The sequence below is a fragment of the Pelodiscus sinensis genome, chromosome 23 (assembly GCF_049634645.1).
Source record: "Pelodiscus sinensis isolate JC-2024 chromosome 23, ASM4963464v1, whole genome shotgun sequence".
In the NCBI taxonomy this organism is placed as follows: Eukaryota; Metazoa; Chordata; order Testudines; family Trionychidae; genus Pelodiscus; species Pelodiscus sinensis.
In genome coordinates, this window is record NC_134733.1 from 377,237 (window position 1) to 396,573 (window position 19,337).

The 19,337-nt window shown below is 47.4% G+C and overlaps 1 protein-coding gene across 4 annotated transcripts in view; it reads left to right on the plus strand.

The window, feature by feature from the left end:
* Positions 1–19,337, plus strand: part of DDI2 (DDI proteasomal shuttling factor 2) — a 56,592-nt gene that overhangs the window by 12,590 nt on the left and 24,665 nt on the right. For all 4 annotated transcript variants that reach the window (XM_075906337.1, XM_075906336.1, XM_075906338.1 and 1 more), the window contains 3 exons: positions 1,385–1,505; positions 5,835–6,089; positions 9,205–9,331. In XM_075906337.1, the coding sequence (XP_075762452.1) occupies positions 1,385–1,505; positions 5,835–6,089; positions 9,205–9,331 (503 nt within the window). The remainder of the gene's footprint in view (positions 1–1,384; positions 1,506–5,834; positions 6,090–9,204; positions 9,332–19,337) is intronic.

A 19,337-nucleotide genomic window follows, 5' to 3' on the forward strand; every position in this document is an offset into this window, starting at 1 on the left:
GCCCAAGTCCTCCACGGCTTTGCTCCGTCTCCCTGGTCTGCTGACCTGGGAGACGCGGAGCAAAGCCACAGAGCACGCAGGCAGCAGGACAGTCCAGGCGCGCCGCGGCTGTCCCACTGCTGGCTTGCTCCGAGGCTTTGCTCCCCATCTCCCTGGTCTGCTGGTCAGACCAGGGAGACGGGGAGCAAAGCCGCGGAGCACGCCCACAGCGGGACAGCCCAAGCGCGCCTGGGCTGTCCCGCTGCAGGCGTGCTCCGCGGCTTTGCTCCTGTCCCCCTGGTCTGCTGGGGGGCTCCAGCAAAGCCGCTGGACCCCCCCAGCAGACCAGGGACACTAGAGCGAAGCCGCTGCCTGGGCGGCTTTGCTCGTTTGCCCGGGAGCAAAGCCGCCCAAGCGGCGACTTTGCTCCTGTCCCCCTGGTCTGCTGGGGGGGTCCAGCGGCTTTGCTGGACCCCCCAGCAGACCAGGGAGACCGGAAGAAGCTTTTCTCACCCCAGAGGACACGGGTGGCGACCCGCCGCCTGTGAGCTCCGGGGCGAGAAAAGCCCCTTTCGTAAGTGCGTATCCGACATAAGTCGGATCCGCGTAAGTCGGGGACTGCCTGTATTCATTATTTTCTCATTTGAATATGCAAATAAAATGTTGCTGGTCCGCTAAATGTTTATGAATGGGTGTGCCAGTCCCCGGGATAAAAAACGGTAGGGAACTATTGCTGTAGAGCTCTTAGAAAGATGGGTACTCTTGGCACGCAGGAACAGGAAGCGCTACTGCTTCCAGTTCAGAAGCTACTACTCTGTTTTCATTGGCTCCCCTGGCCTCCTGCCAACTTATTTCCTGTTTCCCTGAGGATTCCTGGGGACTCTCCAGGACTTACTGTCTATGGTTTTAACTCTTACTAGCAAGGCAATGAAGGTTAGATTTAAGGAGTTAACACTACTGAGTAAAGACTTTAGCTAGCGGAATGGCTAGAATGTTCAGAAACTGGTATTATCCCACCCGTACTCCCATTCATCACTCCAACCAAAATTGCTGAAAAATCATCCATTCTTTTTATTCCTTAACCAATCCTTTTCAGAAATGCCGTGTACTGTGAAACCATGTTGGTTTCCCATAAGATTAATTTTCTGTAGAGAAGTGAGTACTTACAGCTTGCGATCTATCTGCTTGGTTCACAAGGCCCTTGAGTTGCAGCAGTCTGATAAGAACTGCACAGTTACTAGTAATTCTTTTGGGTTCATCTTGAAATTTATAGTGACTCAAATGTAATGTTTCTCTAAGTAAAATAATTATTTGAGGTCTTGCTGTCAGTCCACTTCCTGCTTGCATAAGCTTGTTTCCAATAACACTCACTCTCTTCTCTCTCTCATAATACATACATACACAGATTGTCTATGCAGAGAGGCCTTTAACTGACAACCACAGATCATTAGCCTCATATGGCTTGAAAGATGGAGATGTGGTCATCTTACGGCAAAAAGAGAATGCGGAGCCAGTACAGTTTCCAGGTGAGAAACTCTTCAGGCTAACTCACGGGGACAACCCCTGTTGCTGTATCCAGATGTCCATTTACATGGTGTCTAGTTAATTTCTTAATGCTCTGTAGAAGTGTGTGTAAGTTAACTGTTGTACCTGCTAATGTTGTCCTATCAAGGGCCTGCTATGCGTTAAATTTAAAACTCCTGCTTTTTCAGGGAATTATAACGTGTCGATTAAAATATACTTGGCAGAAAATTGGAGCATTAATTAGGGATTTTAGATAACAATTGATTGAATAGTCATGTAATCACACACAACATTGGGGCAGACTCCCTTCATGGACTGGCTGCCTGTTGCCCCATTCTGCTGCCTCTGATACAAAGACAGACAGCACGGGGTGGCAGCAGCCCCTGTCTGGGAGGGAGGGGGGTTGAGTTCCCAGACCCAGTATGAGCCAGGCTGCCTGATCGCCTGGCTCCTAGTACACTTTAAATGCAAAGCTGCAGCAGAGGTATGTCCTGGACCTGGCACAAGCCAGGACTGAGCCAAGCTGCTGGCCAGCCTGCTAAAAAATGTACTGGCGGGGGGGGCAATGTGTGTAGTCTATAGCATTAACCAGTAAGCTTTTGCTCCCCAAGGCTTGTAGTTAATCTTGTACTCGACTACACGGCAACATCCCTTGCATTAATAAATATACTTAAAAAACAACAAATAGTATTGTAGCACTTTAAAGACTAACAAAACATATAGGTGGTATCATGAGCTTTTGTGGGCACAGCCCACTTCAGATGACCAGAGTGTTGGATGTCCAGAACTAAAATAAATAGGGGAGAAGGGGGGAGAGGAGGAGGAGAAGGAAAAAAATGGGGGAGGGAAGGGAGAGACAAAAAGAGGTAGTGGGTATAAAAATTTCAAGGGGAAAGCAGAGCTGAAATGTAACAGGAAAAACAAATAGTCTGTAAGCACCTAAAGACTGAATAGTCTAAAGAGGCAGATAAGAACTATTAGTAGGCAATAGAGAAGAAGAGTACTAACACCAGATACTATATAGACAAAGAATCATTGGCACCTTCATTGTTTGGTAGGTTGATAATGTCCCAGCCATCCCGTATCTTCATTTAATCCATTAGCATGAGTATCAGACTTGTGAATGAATTGTAGTCCCAGTCCTTCCCTGTGTATTTGGCTTGTGGAATTGGTCTGGAACAAATAAATTAATAAATGTACCAAGATACAATTTGTGTTTGTGTTGTAACCTGTAAACCTATATACTTTCCTAAACCTTATAGTTCAATAATAGTGTAGGGCTGGGCAAAATGCATCCAGGGACACGGACCCGGATCCGGCCTTCCAAGCCACCAGATGGGGCCTACTGACCATCTTGCACACAGCTGCTGTGGTTTAAAGCACAGTCCACGTCACTCTCTGCTCTCTCTCTGTCTTCATGTGATCTCCCCATCCCCAGCCCAATACTCAGCTCATATTGGCTGGTTGCTTCCAGCCTATAGGAATTGACCCCAGCCAAAATCTCAGCTCCTATTGGCTGTAAACAACCAGCCAGTAGGATCTGAGAGATTGGCCTGGGGGATGGGGGCAACACAATCCTCTTCTCCCTCCAGAGCTGAGAGCCATGTAGAGGGAGTAGCCTGCAGTTTAAAGAGATCTGGGGCTGCAGCAGGCAGGGATCCTAGCCTGCCTTGGGGGTGCTGTAGGGATGCTGGCCTGGAAACACTTAGGTAAGTGCCTCCCAGCTTGCATCTGGCATCTCAGCCCCTCCTGCATCCCAACTCCCTTCCCCAGGTTACCCTCCCAAACCTCTGCACTCCCCTGCCCCAGGTCACAAGTCCCTCCCAGACCCTGTACCTTTTCCTACATCCCTCCCCCAGGCCAGAATCCATTCCTGCACCCATACTCCCTCCCGGACCCTACACCCCAATCTCCCCCACCCAGGTCACAACCCGCTCCTTCCCCCAAACTCCCTCTCAGACCTCACACCATCTTTTGCACCCCAGTCTCTTACCCCATGCCCCTTCTGCACCCAACCTCTGTCTCCGACCCCATACCTCCTCCACAGGAAAGCGCAGCCCTTGATCACTTTCCAAAATCTTGTAGTGGCCCCCCACCAAAAATTATTGCCCATTTCTATAATAGTGTATGGAAATTTCCAGCCAGAGGTCAAAACACAAAAGGCCAGTATGTTGACATAGAATGAGTCATTATCTCATGTGGTATCCAAAAGTCCCAAAATACAATGACCTGCCAGTCAGAACATCCTGCTTTACCAAGAAAGCAGGGGTAGTGAGTGACTTGTGGTATTTCTTGGTAATTTGGCCACAAGTTCTTATTTTTCCCACTTTAGGAGTCTATCCACGAGGGCACAGAGTGATATTTCATACATATTCAAAGGATGCCCAATTGGATTATCCAGTTGAGTGTGTGCGCACTCAGAAATCTTAGGGTGCGGGAATCTGTTTTGGCCTTGAGGAGTTCGGCTACAGTTGATGTAAGAAGACCTATAAGACCTCATGGCAGTTGGTGTGCAGCAGGACTTTCTTCCTCAAACTCCCTCCTTTAGTTTTCCTTTACAGTACCAGTACTCTCTTAAGTCTGTTCTTTTACATTTCCTCGGCTATAATATTCTGTTACCTTTCACTGAGACCCTCACTCCACCAGCAGAGTAAGGCTGGTCCTCAGGGTCTTCAGGAGGGCGTGTGACTAGGGGGGTATACTAGGTAATTCCAGTTGTATATTCAGGCTACATTTATGCTACCATCCGAGGTGATTGTCAGCTTATGGAGTCCTCGCCTTGGACAATGTAATGCCTATCATAATGAAACTTGCTTTGATTTGGTACTACCCACAGTGTAAGAATGCATGCAATTTCTGAGACCTGCTTCCAAACATAGAGCTCTTAAGCTCTCAACTTCTGTGGTCAGAGTGGAGGACAAACCTAGAAACTTACTGGTCAGATTATTGGCTAGCCAGGAACCCAAATTATATCTCTAACTCTGGTCTATAGTGTATAATGCATTTCATCCAACTTTACAATAGCCACCGTTATAAGGCAAAACTATTCTTGTTTTGGGTTGAGCTTTTTCTTTAGTTAAGTAAAGAATCTATTTCTTGCGATGGTGATTTAGTCCTTGGGTAGGCATGATTTACTTTGTAGTTTGGTAGGAGAAAAGTGACCAATGTAATTTGTTCAGAAAAGCAACTTCTGTGAATGCATGTGGATTTTGATAAGGCTTTCTGTTCTCTGTTCAGTAAACAGTGCAATAATATGCAGTGTGTGCTGCTTCTATACATTACAAGGCTGTGACTAATGCACAGAGAAGCTGAATCTTAGCAAACCCATGTTGCAATATATGTTCAAAAGGATCCTCAAATGCCATAGTAAGGAATTGGAGTTGGGGCTAGCACGATGTTCTGCCTTTGAAATGTACAAGAGCCCCAGCAGGAACTCTTGTGCATTTCAAAGATTGAAATGTTGCATGGAACCTGGGGTTAGCGGGGGGGACTCCCCATTGGCCCAGGGCTCCACGTGGAGTTCCCACCTTGAAATGTACAAGAGTCCCTGCTGGCCCCAGGCTTCTTGTGGTGCTTTCACTTTGAAATATACAAGAGCCCCAGCCAGGATTCTTGTATGTTTCAAAGTTGGAACACCACCGCTGAGCCCCTCCCCCCCTCACACGGAGCTGCTGGAGGGGACCGGCTTTTAACCCAGCTCCACACCCAGCACCCTCACCTCTCTCCCCCGTCTTGCTGCCCCTTTGTGATAGAGGCAGCAAAGTGGGGGGAATGAGTAATTAGCTAGTGTCGACTAGTCGTTTACACCCCTAAATTGGAGTCCTGCTTCTCCTACTCTTCCTCCTTATAATTCTTAGTTCTAAGAATTCCAGTTGTAATCATATCCTTTATAGAAGAAAATATGCGCTGCAGGGAAATGGCTGTTCAGGTACCAGCTCTATCTCTGCTAGAAGATTGGAGGCTTCAGCGTTGAAAAATGGAGTTGGATGAGATTACATGAGTGACTCATTTTCCTGGGAAAGATATTTTAGTAGATCAGGTAAATAAATATGTAATAGTATTCCTAACCCACTAACCTATATAACCTGCAGAAGTGGGCTGTGCCCATGAAAGGTCACGATCCCATCTACATGTTTTGTTAGTCTTTAAGGTGCTACTAGACTGTTTGTTTTTTAAGTTTAATCTATGTATGTTGGTGACACGGTGGAGCTCAAACATGAATTGTTACATAAATGTAATGTAGCGTGTTCAGCCATTCCTCAGCTTTTGATTTCATTGTCCACAGCACCTGAGAATGAAATGGTCAAATTGTTAACTCGTTTTTCCATAAGGTCTGCCCCGGATAGACTTCAGCAGCATTACAGTGCCTGGGACGTCAGCGCAGCAGCAGCAGCAGCAGCAGCAGCAGCAGCAGCAGCAACCAGCACAAGGTCCTCACCCATCACCTCCGGATACATCCTCAGCCCCTCAGGGCTTGGACAATCCAGCACTGTTACGGGACATGTTGCTTGCCAATCCCCATGAGCTGTCCCTGCTGAAAGAGCGTAATCCCCCCCTGGCTGAGGCATTGCTCAGTGGAGACCTTGGTAAATTGGGATTTGGAGGCGATTGGTTCTTGCTTTGTGTGAGGCTGTTACATGTAACTTCTAACTGTGCTGAATTTTAGTAAAAAATACTCATGGGTGTTTTAGTTAGTAGTATCAGAGGAGTAGGGTAGCCGTGTTAGTCTGGATCTGCAAAAGTGACAAGGAGTCCTGTGGCACCTTATAGACTAATAGATGTATTGGAGCATAAGCTTTCATGGGCAAAGACCCACTTTCAGATGCATGTAGTGGAAATTTCCAGAGGCAGTTATAAATGGCTAGCCAAGTACAAAAGCAGTTTCTCCTCTCTTGGCGTTCACACCTCCACATCAGCTGCTAGAAGTGGGCCTCACCCTCCCTGACTGAATTAACCTCGTTATCTCTAGCCTGCATATTTATACCTGCCTCTAGAAATTTCCACTAAAGGCATCTGATGAAATGGGTCTTTGCCCACGAAAGCTTATGCTCCAATACATCAGTTAGTCTATAAGGTGCCACAGGACTCCTTGTCGCTTTAGTCAGTAGTGTTGTTCACAATGAGTTTTGTGCTGTCAGCATTGGAGATAAATTCCCTGTTCATGAAACCAGTACAGCACTAGTTAACAACATTACATGCTGCCTTCATGGGACTCTGCTGATGTGCCTTGTCCTCTTTCTTGGAGGGAACACATCAGTGAATTCAGTTTTTAGGACCAGTTCTGTATCTGGCCTCTGTAATAAGATTCCTCCCAACTGCAACTCTTAGCTTTCTATGATAGCTCGTTTTAAATCCCATCCTACCTCATTTGCAAAAGCCTGAAAGATACTCCTATTTGGTCACTACAGATATGGACCTAAAAAACCCTAAATGACAGTTTTTGTATCTCACTGGAAGGCGTCTAATCTGCCTTGCGGACCATTAAAAAGTGTTTTTTGCAATTTGTTTTGAAGGGTTTCTTAAACTTCTTTAAAATATTTTTGGCTTTTTTTAGAAACAAATTGTTAAAATCTTTCTGGATGCTGTCTAAGGTAATGGTGCTCTTGGCAGACTCAATGGTGCTCTGCTCAGTTCTTTGCTACCCATGCCTTGTCTTAGTAGAGCTTTATTTTGTTAGTTTTTGGAATAGTATCAAGCTCATTTAGTATGAAAACAGAGCATGTGGAAGCATTAAAATGCATGGTTATAAACACTTACTAGAGAGATCCATTTGCGGGAAACTGCTTATCAGGATCTTGTTTACTAGTGTGGAAGTTTGGGAAAGATGATGGAGGGAAATGGCATTCTAGAGAATAGCCTCCCCCAATTTTTCTCCTCATCAAAGACTGCAAGCTGGTGATTTCTTCCAGTACAAAAAGGCTAGAGGAGAGAGCTGTTTTGTTTGTTTGTTTGTTTTTTAATTCTCTGTATTGGTTTCATCAATATTGACAGTTACAAAGAGGGGGAGCGCAGTAATATACAATGCTTTTTGCCATATTACAGAAACACACAGTCCTTATCTTTTCTTAAAGCGTCTGTCTTTGGGCCACTCTTGAGTCTAGCAGTGTGTGTCCTGTATCAGAAAGCTTCTTGTGGAGCCATATGTAGCGTTCTTCCTCCCCATCCTACGACAAGAGCGCTGCTTCTAGATATTACTGCCCTTGATGGAACAAAGACCCTCAGTGTGTTGGGTGCAGAGCACCAACTACAGAGGCCAGGACTAGCTCCTCTGCTCCTTGTTTACAGTGCAGTAAGTTCCCATAATTCAAAATCAGTTACAGTGCAGTGCATTCAGAGGTGTGGCTTATCCAGATGTGCCATCTGCTCTTTGGGCACACATCCCATGTCATTGTGTTAGATGCATTATAGTACATCAGAAAGCACCAGCTATGCAGAGCATGGAGCCATAGAAATAAAAATTATTCTGTGAAAAGGAAATAAGTTTTCAAGGTGTATTTGGAACAGCTGCATTTCCTAAAGTGAAAGCAGTAGCCACAGGGGACATAGAACTGTTTTGATTCCTGACTCCAAATGGTGATAGGAATATATTTTATTTTGTGTAACCATTAAAACCATGGCTGAAATGTTTGATCCTTAGTATCTAAAAGTTGTGCGCCTAAATATGTGGTCTAATTTTTTTTCAAAAGTGACTACTTCTTCGCTCCCATTGAGTGTAGACTTAGACATCTTTAACTGTAAGAATTCAGATTTGTGAATCTTGGCCTATGTTAACTGGTTTTAAAATAAAACTTGGTTAGTGCCTGCAGTGTCATAGAATTTTGACTTTATTCAGATGCAAAATGAATCTATACCCAGTGAGTTCTGCTGCTGTCTTTTTGGTGGAAGGTCTGGTTTTGTTGGCAACATGGTTAATGGACAGAGTACCACACCAGAACTTTAGGAAAACTATATTACATTCCTGGCTGTGCCACTGACTTACTGTGACATTGAGTAAACTGACTGGCCTTTTCCTCTGTTTCCTCTTGTTAAAATGAGAAGGGGTAGTGACATCCTTTTTTGTACAGCACTTTGAGATTTGTGGGTGATAAATGTATTCTGGTTATTGTGATGTCAGTCTCATCTAACTGGAAAAAAAAGTTTGGCTAAAGGTTGTTCTATGTATGAATGAATAATTTAGACTACAAGCTTGAACATAATTTCTGAATTTCTAACTCTTGTTCTGTGTATAGCTTGCTGGTTTTGGAGATGTTCTTGCATGGTATCATTGGGTAAGACCTTGCTGCAATAAAGCAATGAAAATATTCTTTAACAGTAACTCTTAGTTTTAAATGTCATGGTGTCTCTGCACATTAAACTTATGTGCAGACAATGGAAAAATAAATGTAGAGAAACAGAACCTGAGACAACTCAGTTGTCTACATAGGCTGTTGGGCATGAGTTCAGCCCACTGAGATAGTAGGCAGGAGGGGAATCTTGAGGGAGTGTGTGTCCAAGCCAATGAATTCTGTGTTGACTGACCTTTTGGGCAGCCCTGAGATAGACCCTACCGCTGATTGCACTGATCACTTTACCTTTGAATGGGAGCCAACATCTTTAAATACACTGTTTTGCTATACGTTCAATGGCATTTAATTTGTAAGGGTAATTTCCAGCAAAGGGTGTTTGTGTATCTAACTATAGCATTTGTTTTCCTTACTGCAGAGAAATTTACCAAGGTGCTGGTGGAACAGCAGCAGGATCGAGCCCGGCGGGAGCAGGAGAGAATACGTCTGTTTTCAGCTGACCCTTTTGATCTTGAAGCTCAGGCAAAGATAGAGGAGGACATAAGGTAGCCAAGGTTCCAGGGAGAACTCTGGACCCCTGTGTGGCACTCTGTTTGAGTTCAGAATGCATTTTTGGGTGTAGTTGGAATCGAGAGCAAGTAGATGCAGGTCTGTCTCCTACTTGTTGACACTGTCACTTCTTTTGGTGGTGTGGTCTCACCCCCAGCCATTTGATTAGAGGCATCCTTGGCTATCTTTCTCCATATGGCGCTGCAATTTCCCAAAATCCAGTCGTTGTCTTGTTCAGGGACCTTTCCCAGTCCTGAGGTGCAGTAGAGAGCACTGCATCAAAAGTGCTTAACCAGAGTTCCATGGAGACCCTGCAGATGGCAGTCTAGAATTTATTGGAAGCTTGAGCCCCAGGACTTGCCAACTTAACCTCTAACCCGTGTCTCCTGCAGGGCAACATCACATGTTTTTGCTAAGTGAGCTGCATCTTTTTGTGGCAATCCATCTCTTTTTATATTTTGGGTATGTCTGTTAAGCAAAGAAAAACCCGCCGCTTGCCTATGCTAGCTGGCTCAGGTTAGGGGCTAGCTGGCTCAGGTTAGGGGCTAGCTGGCTCAGGTTAGGGGCTAGCTGGCTCAGGTTAGGGGCTAGCTGGCTCAGGTTAGGGGCTAGCTGGCTCAGTGGGGCTGTTTCACTGCTTGTAGACTTCTGGGCTCACTTCACAGACTCTTAGAACTTGAGTAAAACAGCACTGTAACCTGGGCCCCATGAGCCAGCAGGCACAGACTAGCCACAGGTGTCTAATTGCTGGGTAGATATATCCATTGAGGCTCAAAATGTATGCTGGTATTGCTCCTGCCATAGATGCTTCTGTCAGCATAGCTAATATTACTTGGGGAGGTGGTATTCCTACACCAGCAAAAACGCCTCTTGTCGATATAAGCTGCCTTTTCACTACAGTCTATAAGTTCTGTAATGTAGACATAGCCTGAGTCTCTGGCCATGTCTGTGTTGGCAGATAAAGTGCTGACAGTTACGGCGCTGTTCCCAGGACATAGCAGTGAAAATGCTATTGGGTGTCCATGTTGTCAGCTGCCTGTGCACTAGTGTGACCACACTTGCAGAGCCTTTCAGAGCCATGCATTCTAGGCACTATTCCACAGAGCACCCCTTCTGATGCTGAGGTGTGTGGGAAATGCAGGGCATCCTGGGCCCTGTGTCAATGCTACATAGAGCATCACTTTGCATCCTGGTGACCCCTGCCCTTCAATCTGCATTTGGTGCTGTCTGTCAGTGACTTCGGCGCTATGTGCTCTGCCTCCTCGGTCTGTGGGAGTGGATGAAAATGCCGAGAGGTCTCACTACTGCGTCACACGTGGCAGTCGAGTTGTTCCTGTAGCTGCAAAGTCATAATGGGCCCATGAAGCATTCGTATGATGCTAGACTTTGTGTCATTCATGGAGGTGCTGACTGCAGGAGAATGCTCCTTTTGGGCTTGGGAAACGAACACTCTGTGTTGGGATCATATCATGCGGGTCTGGGTTGATGAGCAGGGACTTCAGAACTTTGGAATGAGGAAAGCCACTTTCATGAGACACTGCGATGCAAGGACACATGCCTAAGAGAAGCCCTTGGCGACCCCACTGTGGAAGCTGGCTACTCCAGATAGCCCTGCACATGTCCATCAACACAAGTCCAACAGTCCACTTTCCCGCTCCAAACTGATTGTGACCAAGTGAAAGCTATCGATCACATCCTGCTTTGAAAGATCATGACTCTGGGCAACGTGCATGAAATTGTGGATGGCTTTGCACGGATGAGCTTCCCAAACTGTGTTGGTGAGATAGATAGCACGTACATTCCAATTCTGGCAACAGACCACCTAGCTTCCAAGTACATTAACTGCAAAGGGTATTTCTCCATGGTTCTGCAGGAGCTTGTGGATTACCAGGGGCGTTTTGCAGACAGTAACACAGGCTGGTCCAGAAAGGTGCATGATGCACACATCTTTTGGAACACTGGCTTGTTTAGGAAGCTGCAAGTTGGACTTTCTTCCCAGATCAGAAGATCACTGTGGGGAAAGTGGAAATGCACACTGTGATCCTTGGAGACCTGGGCTGCCACTTAGAGCAGTGGCTTATGAAGCCAGACAAAGGGAGCAAAGCTGTTAAATACCAAGCTGAGCAAGTGCCAAATGACAGTGGAGCGTGTTTTTGGCCTTTTGAAGGTCTGCTGGTGGTATTTGTACAGGAAGCTGAACATGGCCAATGATAACATCCTTGTGGTTTTCGCGATGTGCTGGATCCTCTATAATATTTGCGACGGGAAGGGTGAATGCTTCATTCAGGCCTGGACCGCTGAGGCACAGTGCCTGGAGGCCGAGTTTGAACAGCGCGAGATCAGGGCTATTGGGAGTATGGTGCGGGGCCTTAAGAATCAGGGATGCCTTGAGGCAGCAATTTGATGCTGAAAGTCAGTAGAACTTGTTGCTGTGCATGGGAGTGCACTGTCTGGGTGTGTCTAGACGGAGGCATGTAGATTAGCCAGTTCGGCAGAGGGAAATAAAGCCGTGATTAAAATAATCGCGGCTTCATTTAAATTTAAATGGCTGCCCCGCTCTGCCGATCAGCTGTTTGTCGGCAGATCGGGGCAGTCTGGACGCGACGCGCCGACAAAGAAGCCTTTCTTGATCGGCACAGGTATGCCTCGTGAAACCAGGTTTACCTGTGCTGATCAAGAAAGGCTTCTTTGTCGGCGCGTCGCGTCCAGACTGCCCCGATCTGCCGACAAACAGCTGATCGGCAGAGCGGGGCAGCCATTTAAATTTAAATGAAGCCGCGATTATTTTAATCGCGGCTTCATTTCCCTCTGCCGATCTGGCTAATCTACATGCCTCCGTCGAAGGAGGCATGTAGTTTAGACGTACCCTCTGTGTTTGCTAGGGGGTTACTGAGTGCTCTGTGTGCTGCACTTAGTGCTATGGTAATTGTAGCTTTGCTGGGGTATGCTTGCTTGCTTGCATATAATGGAATAAAAATTGCTTTGAAATACATGAATTACATTTCTTAAACACCGTAAACATAGGACACGTGAAGAATGAAACATCTGCAATGTGTGGGAGATGGGTACAGTGGTGAGGTGAGGAGGGAGATGGGTACAGGAGGTGAGGCATGTCCAGAGAATTTCACAGGTTTATGGCCACAGTTTATATGCAGCCCCACCATCTGATGTGCTGTGCAAGAGAGGCTGCAGTTCAGAGCTAAGCTGAATGTGGATGGGCAGTGAGTGCATTAGGGTGGAGATCTGGTGGGCAGGTGTGGAGTGTGCCCGGGGACAAGGTAGTGCCCAAATAGCATTGGGAGTGATGGGAGGGGGTGTATGGAAAGCAGTTTTGGGGTATTGGCTGTGGGGGGGGGGGCAGTCATGCACTGTCCATGTGCAGTGCTAGTAGTGCCTCCAGAGTGTCCACTTGCCACTCCATGATGTTTAGAGCTGCTCCATGCTCTCCTTACACTCCCTCTTATGGCTGGCCCTCCACTCCTTCAATTCTTTCTAATCAGTAGCAGGGTGATCAGGACATCATGCAAAAACTCCTCTCTAGTCTTTCTTGGGCACATCTGGGCCCTTCTCAGCGCCCAGCCTGTGTCAGGACCTGAGACCGGCACTCCGAAGATAGCTCTATCAAGCCAAAATTGCAATGTTACAGAGGTCCCATTGTTCACACTAGACAGAGCACTGCCCTGACCCCTTTGAAATGCTCACACCGTTCACATACCTAGTTACAGGAACCCCACAATGGTGAGTTCACCAGTAGGGTGGTGCAGCTGGGCAGGGGAAAGGACTCTTGCTGCGGCGTCACAGGGAAATCACTTGGTGCAGCCGGGCAGGGATTCCCATTCGCGCCAGGGAGCAGGGTTTTCATTTGTGCATGAACTTTAGGCAGATATGACTTGGAAAGAGTGCTGCAGGGGGAGGCAGTAATGGCCACTCTTCCACAGGCTACGCTCATCCTGGAAGACACTTCACTGCTTACGGTGAGCTAGGAAGCAGAGGCTCTTTTGCTTGACGGCAGGTTCTGTCTGGACCATGTGCAGCTTGTCTTTGGTTCCTTGCGCTCTCTCTCCTTGGTGACAGCACAGTGGCAAGGGAATGTCAGCCACCAGGGGCCAAACCCCTCGTTTGCTTTACCAGCACACAGCTTCACGACCCGTTCAGTGAGCTCTGTGAGGCTGATTACCGAGACGTGAGAGATTGCATTAGCGGCCCCTGTGCAGGCAGCAGCATCACACAACTGAAAAGGCTCCTTTCTGTAACCCTCCTGCTCCTGCCAAGTTGCTGGAGTGCTTCCTGAGTCCCAACCCATTTATCAAGCGCATCATCCAAAGGCTGCAAGTGGATCACCTCTTCAAGGGTACAAAGCAGCTTCCGGTTTCAAGCTCTGGAGATGCCAGTTCCTCCTCTGGCTCTAGGTCTTTCACCCCGGCACCGTCAGTCACAACTGCTACTTCGAGAGGTGTCCCTGTGGTGCTTCGCTCTTGGTCTTGGTGCCATCCCAGCACCTTGACTGGAGAGTTGCTGGCAGTGTATGCACGCCGCCTGGCTTGTGCTGTTGTTAGTTGAATTAGCATGTGCACAGCCGGTGTCCCTCAGTTCCTTCTCAGCCGTCCCTGGCCTGAGATGGAGTTCCACAGCCTCTGCAAAAGGCCAAAAAAAGTTTTAGCTACTTACAGTGGTTTGGGTTTTTAAGCCATAGTTCCAGTTAGTTTTTTCTGATGGACATTCCCAGTCCGTCGTCTGCCTTGGGGAATTGCATGTTCCCCCAAAATGCCCTCATTGCACCAAACTAAAAGCAAGTGCTTGCCAGGACAGGGATCTGAGGCTTAAGCTCATATCCTTGGAGAAGTCCCTTAGACCAGTGTCAGACCCAGGAGATCAAATGGCTTTGGTGCCTTCATCTCCACAAGTCAAGACATCATCAAAATATTCTTTGGTGCCTCATGGCGATCACACAGCAAAAAAACTATCCGAACCAATCCTCAATGGTGCTGCAGACACTGCAGGTCAGCATCTATGATGCTCTTGGCACCTCTCAGAAATCCTTTGTGCCTGGCAGTCATTGCTCTGGCGCCAAGCTGCCTGCCTTGGCTTTGGCATTGACCAAGAAAACGGCGACTGGGCTCAACCTCGGCACCGACCACCCAGAGGGGGGGCATTGGCACTAAACTCATCCACGCCAGACTTGACCACCTCAATTGAAGATGGCTACCACACCTGCACCGACACCATTAGCACTGTGAGCGTTTCTGTGGCACAGTAATCCAGCAGTATCTTCCATACCCTAGTCCCCCTTGTTCAGCACCAATGTCTCAAAGACTCTTGGCACTGCACCTCTCTTCTGGCACCATCACAGCTCTCCAGTGATGATGACAAAGGGATTCAAGCCACCTTTTCTCCTCAGTACCCCCTATCCCTGTAGACATTGCTCGCCACCTCCAAGACCAACTGCTTACCATCATATAATTGACAAACCTCTGGAGTATCAACATCCTTGGATGCCAACACTCAAAACCACGGAGGGAATCCTCAAAGAATCCATTTTGAAGCACTTGGAAGAGGGGAAAGTGATCAGGAATAGTCAGCATGGATTCACGAAGGGCAAGTCATGCCTGACCAATCTGATTAGCTTCTATGAGGAGGTAACTGGCTCTGTGGATATGGGGAAGTCGGATGATGTGATATACCTTAACTTTAACAAGGCTTTTGATAGTCTCCCACAATATTCTTGCCAGCAAGTTAAGGAAGCATGAATTCATATAATCATTGAGCTGGAAGAGACCTCAGAAGGTCATCAATCCAGCCCCCTGCCCAAGGCAGGACCAATCCCATTGGATAAATGGAATGTAGCGTGGATAGAAAGCTGGCTAGATTGTTGGGCCCAGTGGGTAGTGATCAACGGCTCGTTGTCTGGTTGGCAGTTGGTTTCAAGTGGAGTGTGCCCCAAGGATCAGTTTTAGGGTTGATTTTGTTCAACATCTTTATTAATGACGTGGATGAAGGGATGGATTGCACCCTCAGCAAGTTCGATTACATTAGCTAGAGGAGAGGTAGATACATTGTAGGGTAAGGATAGCGTCCAGAGTGACCTAAAAGGCTAATGGCATATTAGGGTGCATTAGGAGGAGCATTTCCAGCAGATCTAGAGAAGTTATTTTTTATTCAGCTCTGGTGAGGCCACACCTGGAGTATTGCATTCAGTACTAGGACCCCTACTATAGAAAGGATGTGGACACATTGGAGAGGGTCCAGCGGGGGGGCAACCAACATGATTGGGGGCTGAAGCACATTACCTACGAGGAGAGGTGGAGGGATTTTGGCTTATTTAGTCTGCAGAAGAGAAGAATGAGGGGGGATTTGATAGCCTTCAGCTTCCTGAAGGGGGAGGTTCCAGAGAGTATGGAGAGAGACTGTTCTCTGTAGCGATGGATGGCAGAACAAGGAGCAATGGTCTCAAGTTAGTGGGGGAGGTGTAAGTTGGATATTAAGAAAAACGATTTCCCTAGGAGGGTGGTAAAGTGCTGGGCTGGGTTCCCTAGGAAGGTGGTGGAATCTCCATCCCTACAGGTTTTTATGTCCTGGCTTGACACAGTCCTGTCTGGGATGGTGTAGTTGGGTTTGATCCTGATTTGGGCAGGGGGCTGGACTTGATGACTCCTGAGATCTCTTCCAGTCCTGGGAGTCTGCGATTCTATGCCTTACTGGGGGCCCTGAGGCTCATTACAGATTCTACCAGGCAGCCTAGCCCTACAGCACACCATCCTACACCTTCGCCACAGGTGTCTGTACACCAAAGTGTATTTTCACTTGCACACCAGGAAGAGAACACTCAAGGACTGGCTAACAGAGGAATCTGCCCCTCCCCCACCCTCCACGTATATCCTCCTACCAACTCCTCTTTTTCTCTGGACAAAGCAATTATGCCTCTGACATCCACACGTTACTTTTTGCACTTTTAAGATCTTTTTCAGAGAGTCGCTGCAGAGCTTAAAATAGCTTTAGAGAAAGTATCGGAATCCCAACGTGAGCTTCCTGACATCTTGCAGGCATCATCATCCCTATCTCCCCCATCAACCCAGCCACTAAGGAGCTGGCCAAAATGGTGTGGCAAACTATTTCTTCATAACACCTACCTGTATATGTGTGGAGCAAAAGTATTAAGTCTCCCCCAAAGAATCTGAATTCCTCTTCATGCACCCAGCTCCTAACTCGTTGGTAGTGGAAACTACACACCAATGTGGTAGACAGCAGCACTTCAGACAGAGAAGGTTAACACTTCAGTTCTGTGTCTCCAGCAGCTCAGCATTACTGGCCAAGTATAGCCATAGGAATTATGCTAAAATTCTCGACTTTGTCAAGGTTATCCCTGAGGCTAAAGACTTCAGTTTTGGGCCAATTGGGCCACTGCACTCCAAGTAGCATTGGACATAGCCAACACCATGGCACATTCAACTGCTGCAGCAGTTGTAATGCTCAGGGCCTTGTGGTTTTCTTCGACCACATTCTCCTGTGAGATCCACGGTTGAAGATCTCCCTTTCGATGGGAAAAACTACTTTCAGCAAGAGGAGTCAGGCCCTTTATACCATGAAGGATTTTCGAGCTACCCTCTGCTCCCTGGGTATCCAGACTCCTGCTACCAGAAGGAGACAGCACTGGTACCAACCTTATCAGTGACCCCAGTACCCTGTATACATGCAACAGTTGTACAACATAAGCCAACAGTAAAAACAGAGAGAGAGATCCCAACATCACTGGCAACCCTCCAGACCAATGATCCAGCCACCAGCCCCAAATAAGCAAATTTGAGATGAGCGAGGGTTTTGAAAATCTTCTCCCTGCTACAGTAATGGATACTATAACACCACCTCTGGTTCCATTATGCTCCTGTAACACTTGGGCATCCATAACCTATCCTGTAGTTGGGTTCTAGAAATTATCCACTCAGGCTATACTATCTCCTTCCTTTCCAAGCCCCCTTCCCACCCTCCTATCCTGCCCCTTTTCTGGGTCCCCTCTCATTAATATCTTCTTTGTCAAGAAGTGCAACATCTCCTCCAGTTGAGCAGTGGGACCCTTCCCCCCTCAACACTGGGGGAAAAGGGCAAACCTATACTAAATAAATACTTTCTGACCCAGAACAAGAGTGGCAGAGGACACCCCCTACTAGATCTCTGCAACTTACACAAGTTTGTGAAGTCACAGCATTTTCACATAACAACTGTGACTACCGTTATCCCTTCCCTGCAATAGGAGGGCTGGTTCCAGCCCTTGACCTCAAGGATGCATGTTTTCATGTAGTCAGTTCATTGGGGCCTGTCTCGATTCCACAGTGGCCAAAGCAACACTTTCAGCAGACAGGTTCGATGCCATTCAGGCACTCATATGCACTCTGTACGCCAGCCCTCAGATGACACCATCACTGTCTACAACTACTAGGACCTATGGCAGCATGCACTTTTGTCACGCAACACACACCCTGCCTCCAAGCATGGCCTTCTGCTGTCTGCAAGCTGGACAGACAACTCACCCAGCCCACCACTGTAAGGCAACTGCCAACCTCCTCTGGAGTGGCTCCTTCACACCTGTCAGTCCATCAGTGATTGTAACAACCAATGCCTCTTAAGTGGGTTGGAGACCCCGCATTCAGAATCTCATGACACAAGGCATTTGGATGACAAATTAGTCCCACCTACACATCAGTCTCATAGAGTTGCAGGTTGTGCACAACACCTGCCACCATTTTTCTCTTGCTCCTCCAGAATCAACATGTGCGCTTGAGGATGGACAACATCGACTGTACGTTTTGTGTAAACAGGCAAGGGGGAGCCAGATTCCATTCATTATGCATAGAGGCTATAAGACTATGCAATTTTTGCATTCAGCACAACATGCCAGGCTCTTACAACCACAGACTAGCTGAGCAAATGCTTCCCTCGGCACCACGAAGGGGAACTAAACACCACTGTTCTTCTTTGAGGCTGTCCTTGTGGATTTAGTGTCCCAGCATGCCTGGCCAGAAGATTTGTATAGCAGTGCTTTAGCTAGGCTGTTTGTGCATGCACAGCAATCCTGACATGCCAGCAGCTAATGCGCATGCGCAAACCCCGATCCCCTCGGTTTCTTCTCTGCCACCTCCGGCACCGGTCAGAACCCGCAGTGCGCTCTGCATTGAGCTCCTCAATTAGCTTATGAGCCTTTGTTTCTTGCGTTTTAGTCAGACTTAGTCTTTAAAACCATTATCTTTTACCCTGCAAAAGAGGGGTGGGGGAGATTTTTTTTTTCTTCGCGTCAAATCACGGAACTGCAAATAAGCGGAGGTTTTTTGCCTGCCACTTTCTCCCCTTGCAGGAATTTCCCGTCTGGGCTCGCCCCTCCATCTTTTTAATCTTTTAATGTTTTTACTAGTTTATTCTTTTATTCATCCACCTGAAGAGCTCATCCGCCATCCTCATCAGGCCTTCCCCCACCTCAGGCGTATAAAACAGCAGCTGGTGCGCAGATGCCACCTATACCTACCACTTATATTTTTCCCTCCCAAACAGGCATTTGCTTATCTCCACTGCTTGACAGGGAACATTGGAACCTCAGGGCTTTTTTCACAGTACCCTGGTTGCCAGAGCACGAACAGCGATCTGACCAGACTTAACCTTTGGGTTTTCTGCAAGCCCTGCAACCTCTAAACAATCCAAGAGGACACATGCAGATGCTAACAGGGAATTCCCTTCACCCAAGAAAGGGCGATCCCACAATTCCAAGCCAGTTCTGCCCCTGTGGGGGCTCCAGACAAGAGCCTGCCAGGGCTGCGATCACCCACTGCTCCCCAAGGGTCTCAAGACCTGGCTTCAATGCTGAAACAGGCTAGCAAGCCTAAGCCCCTGGTGGCACAAAAACTCAAGACTGCTACTGCACCGCCTGTGCAGATCCCATGCTCTGCTTCTGATAAAAATAGCAGGTTGACTAAAGCCCCACACTCGACTCTGCTAGCGTGTGTGCCCTCCCTGCAGCCT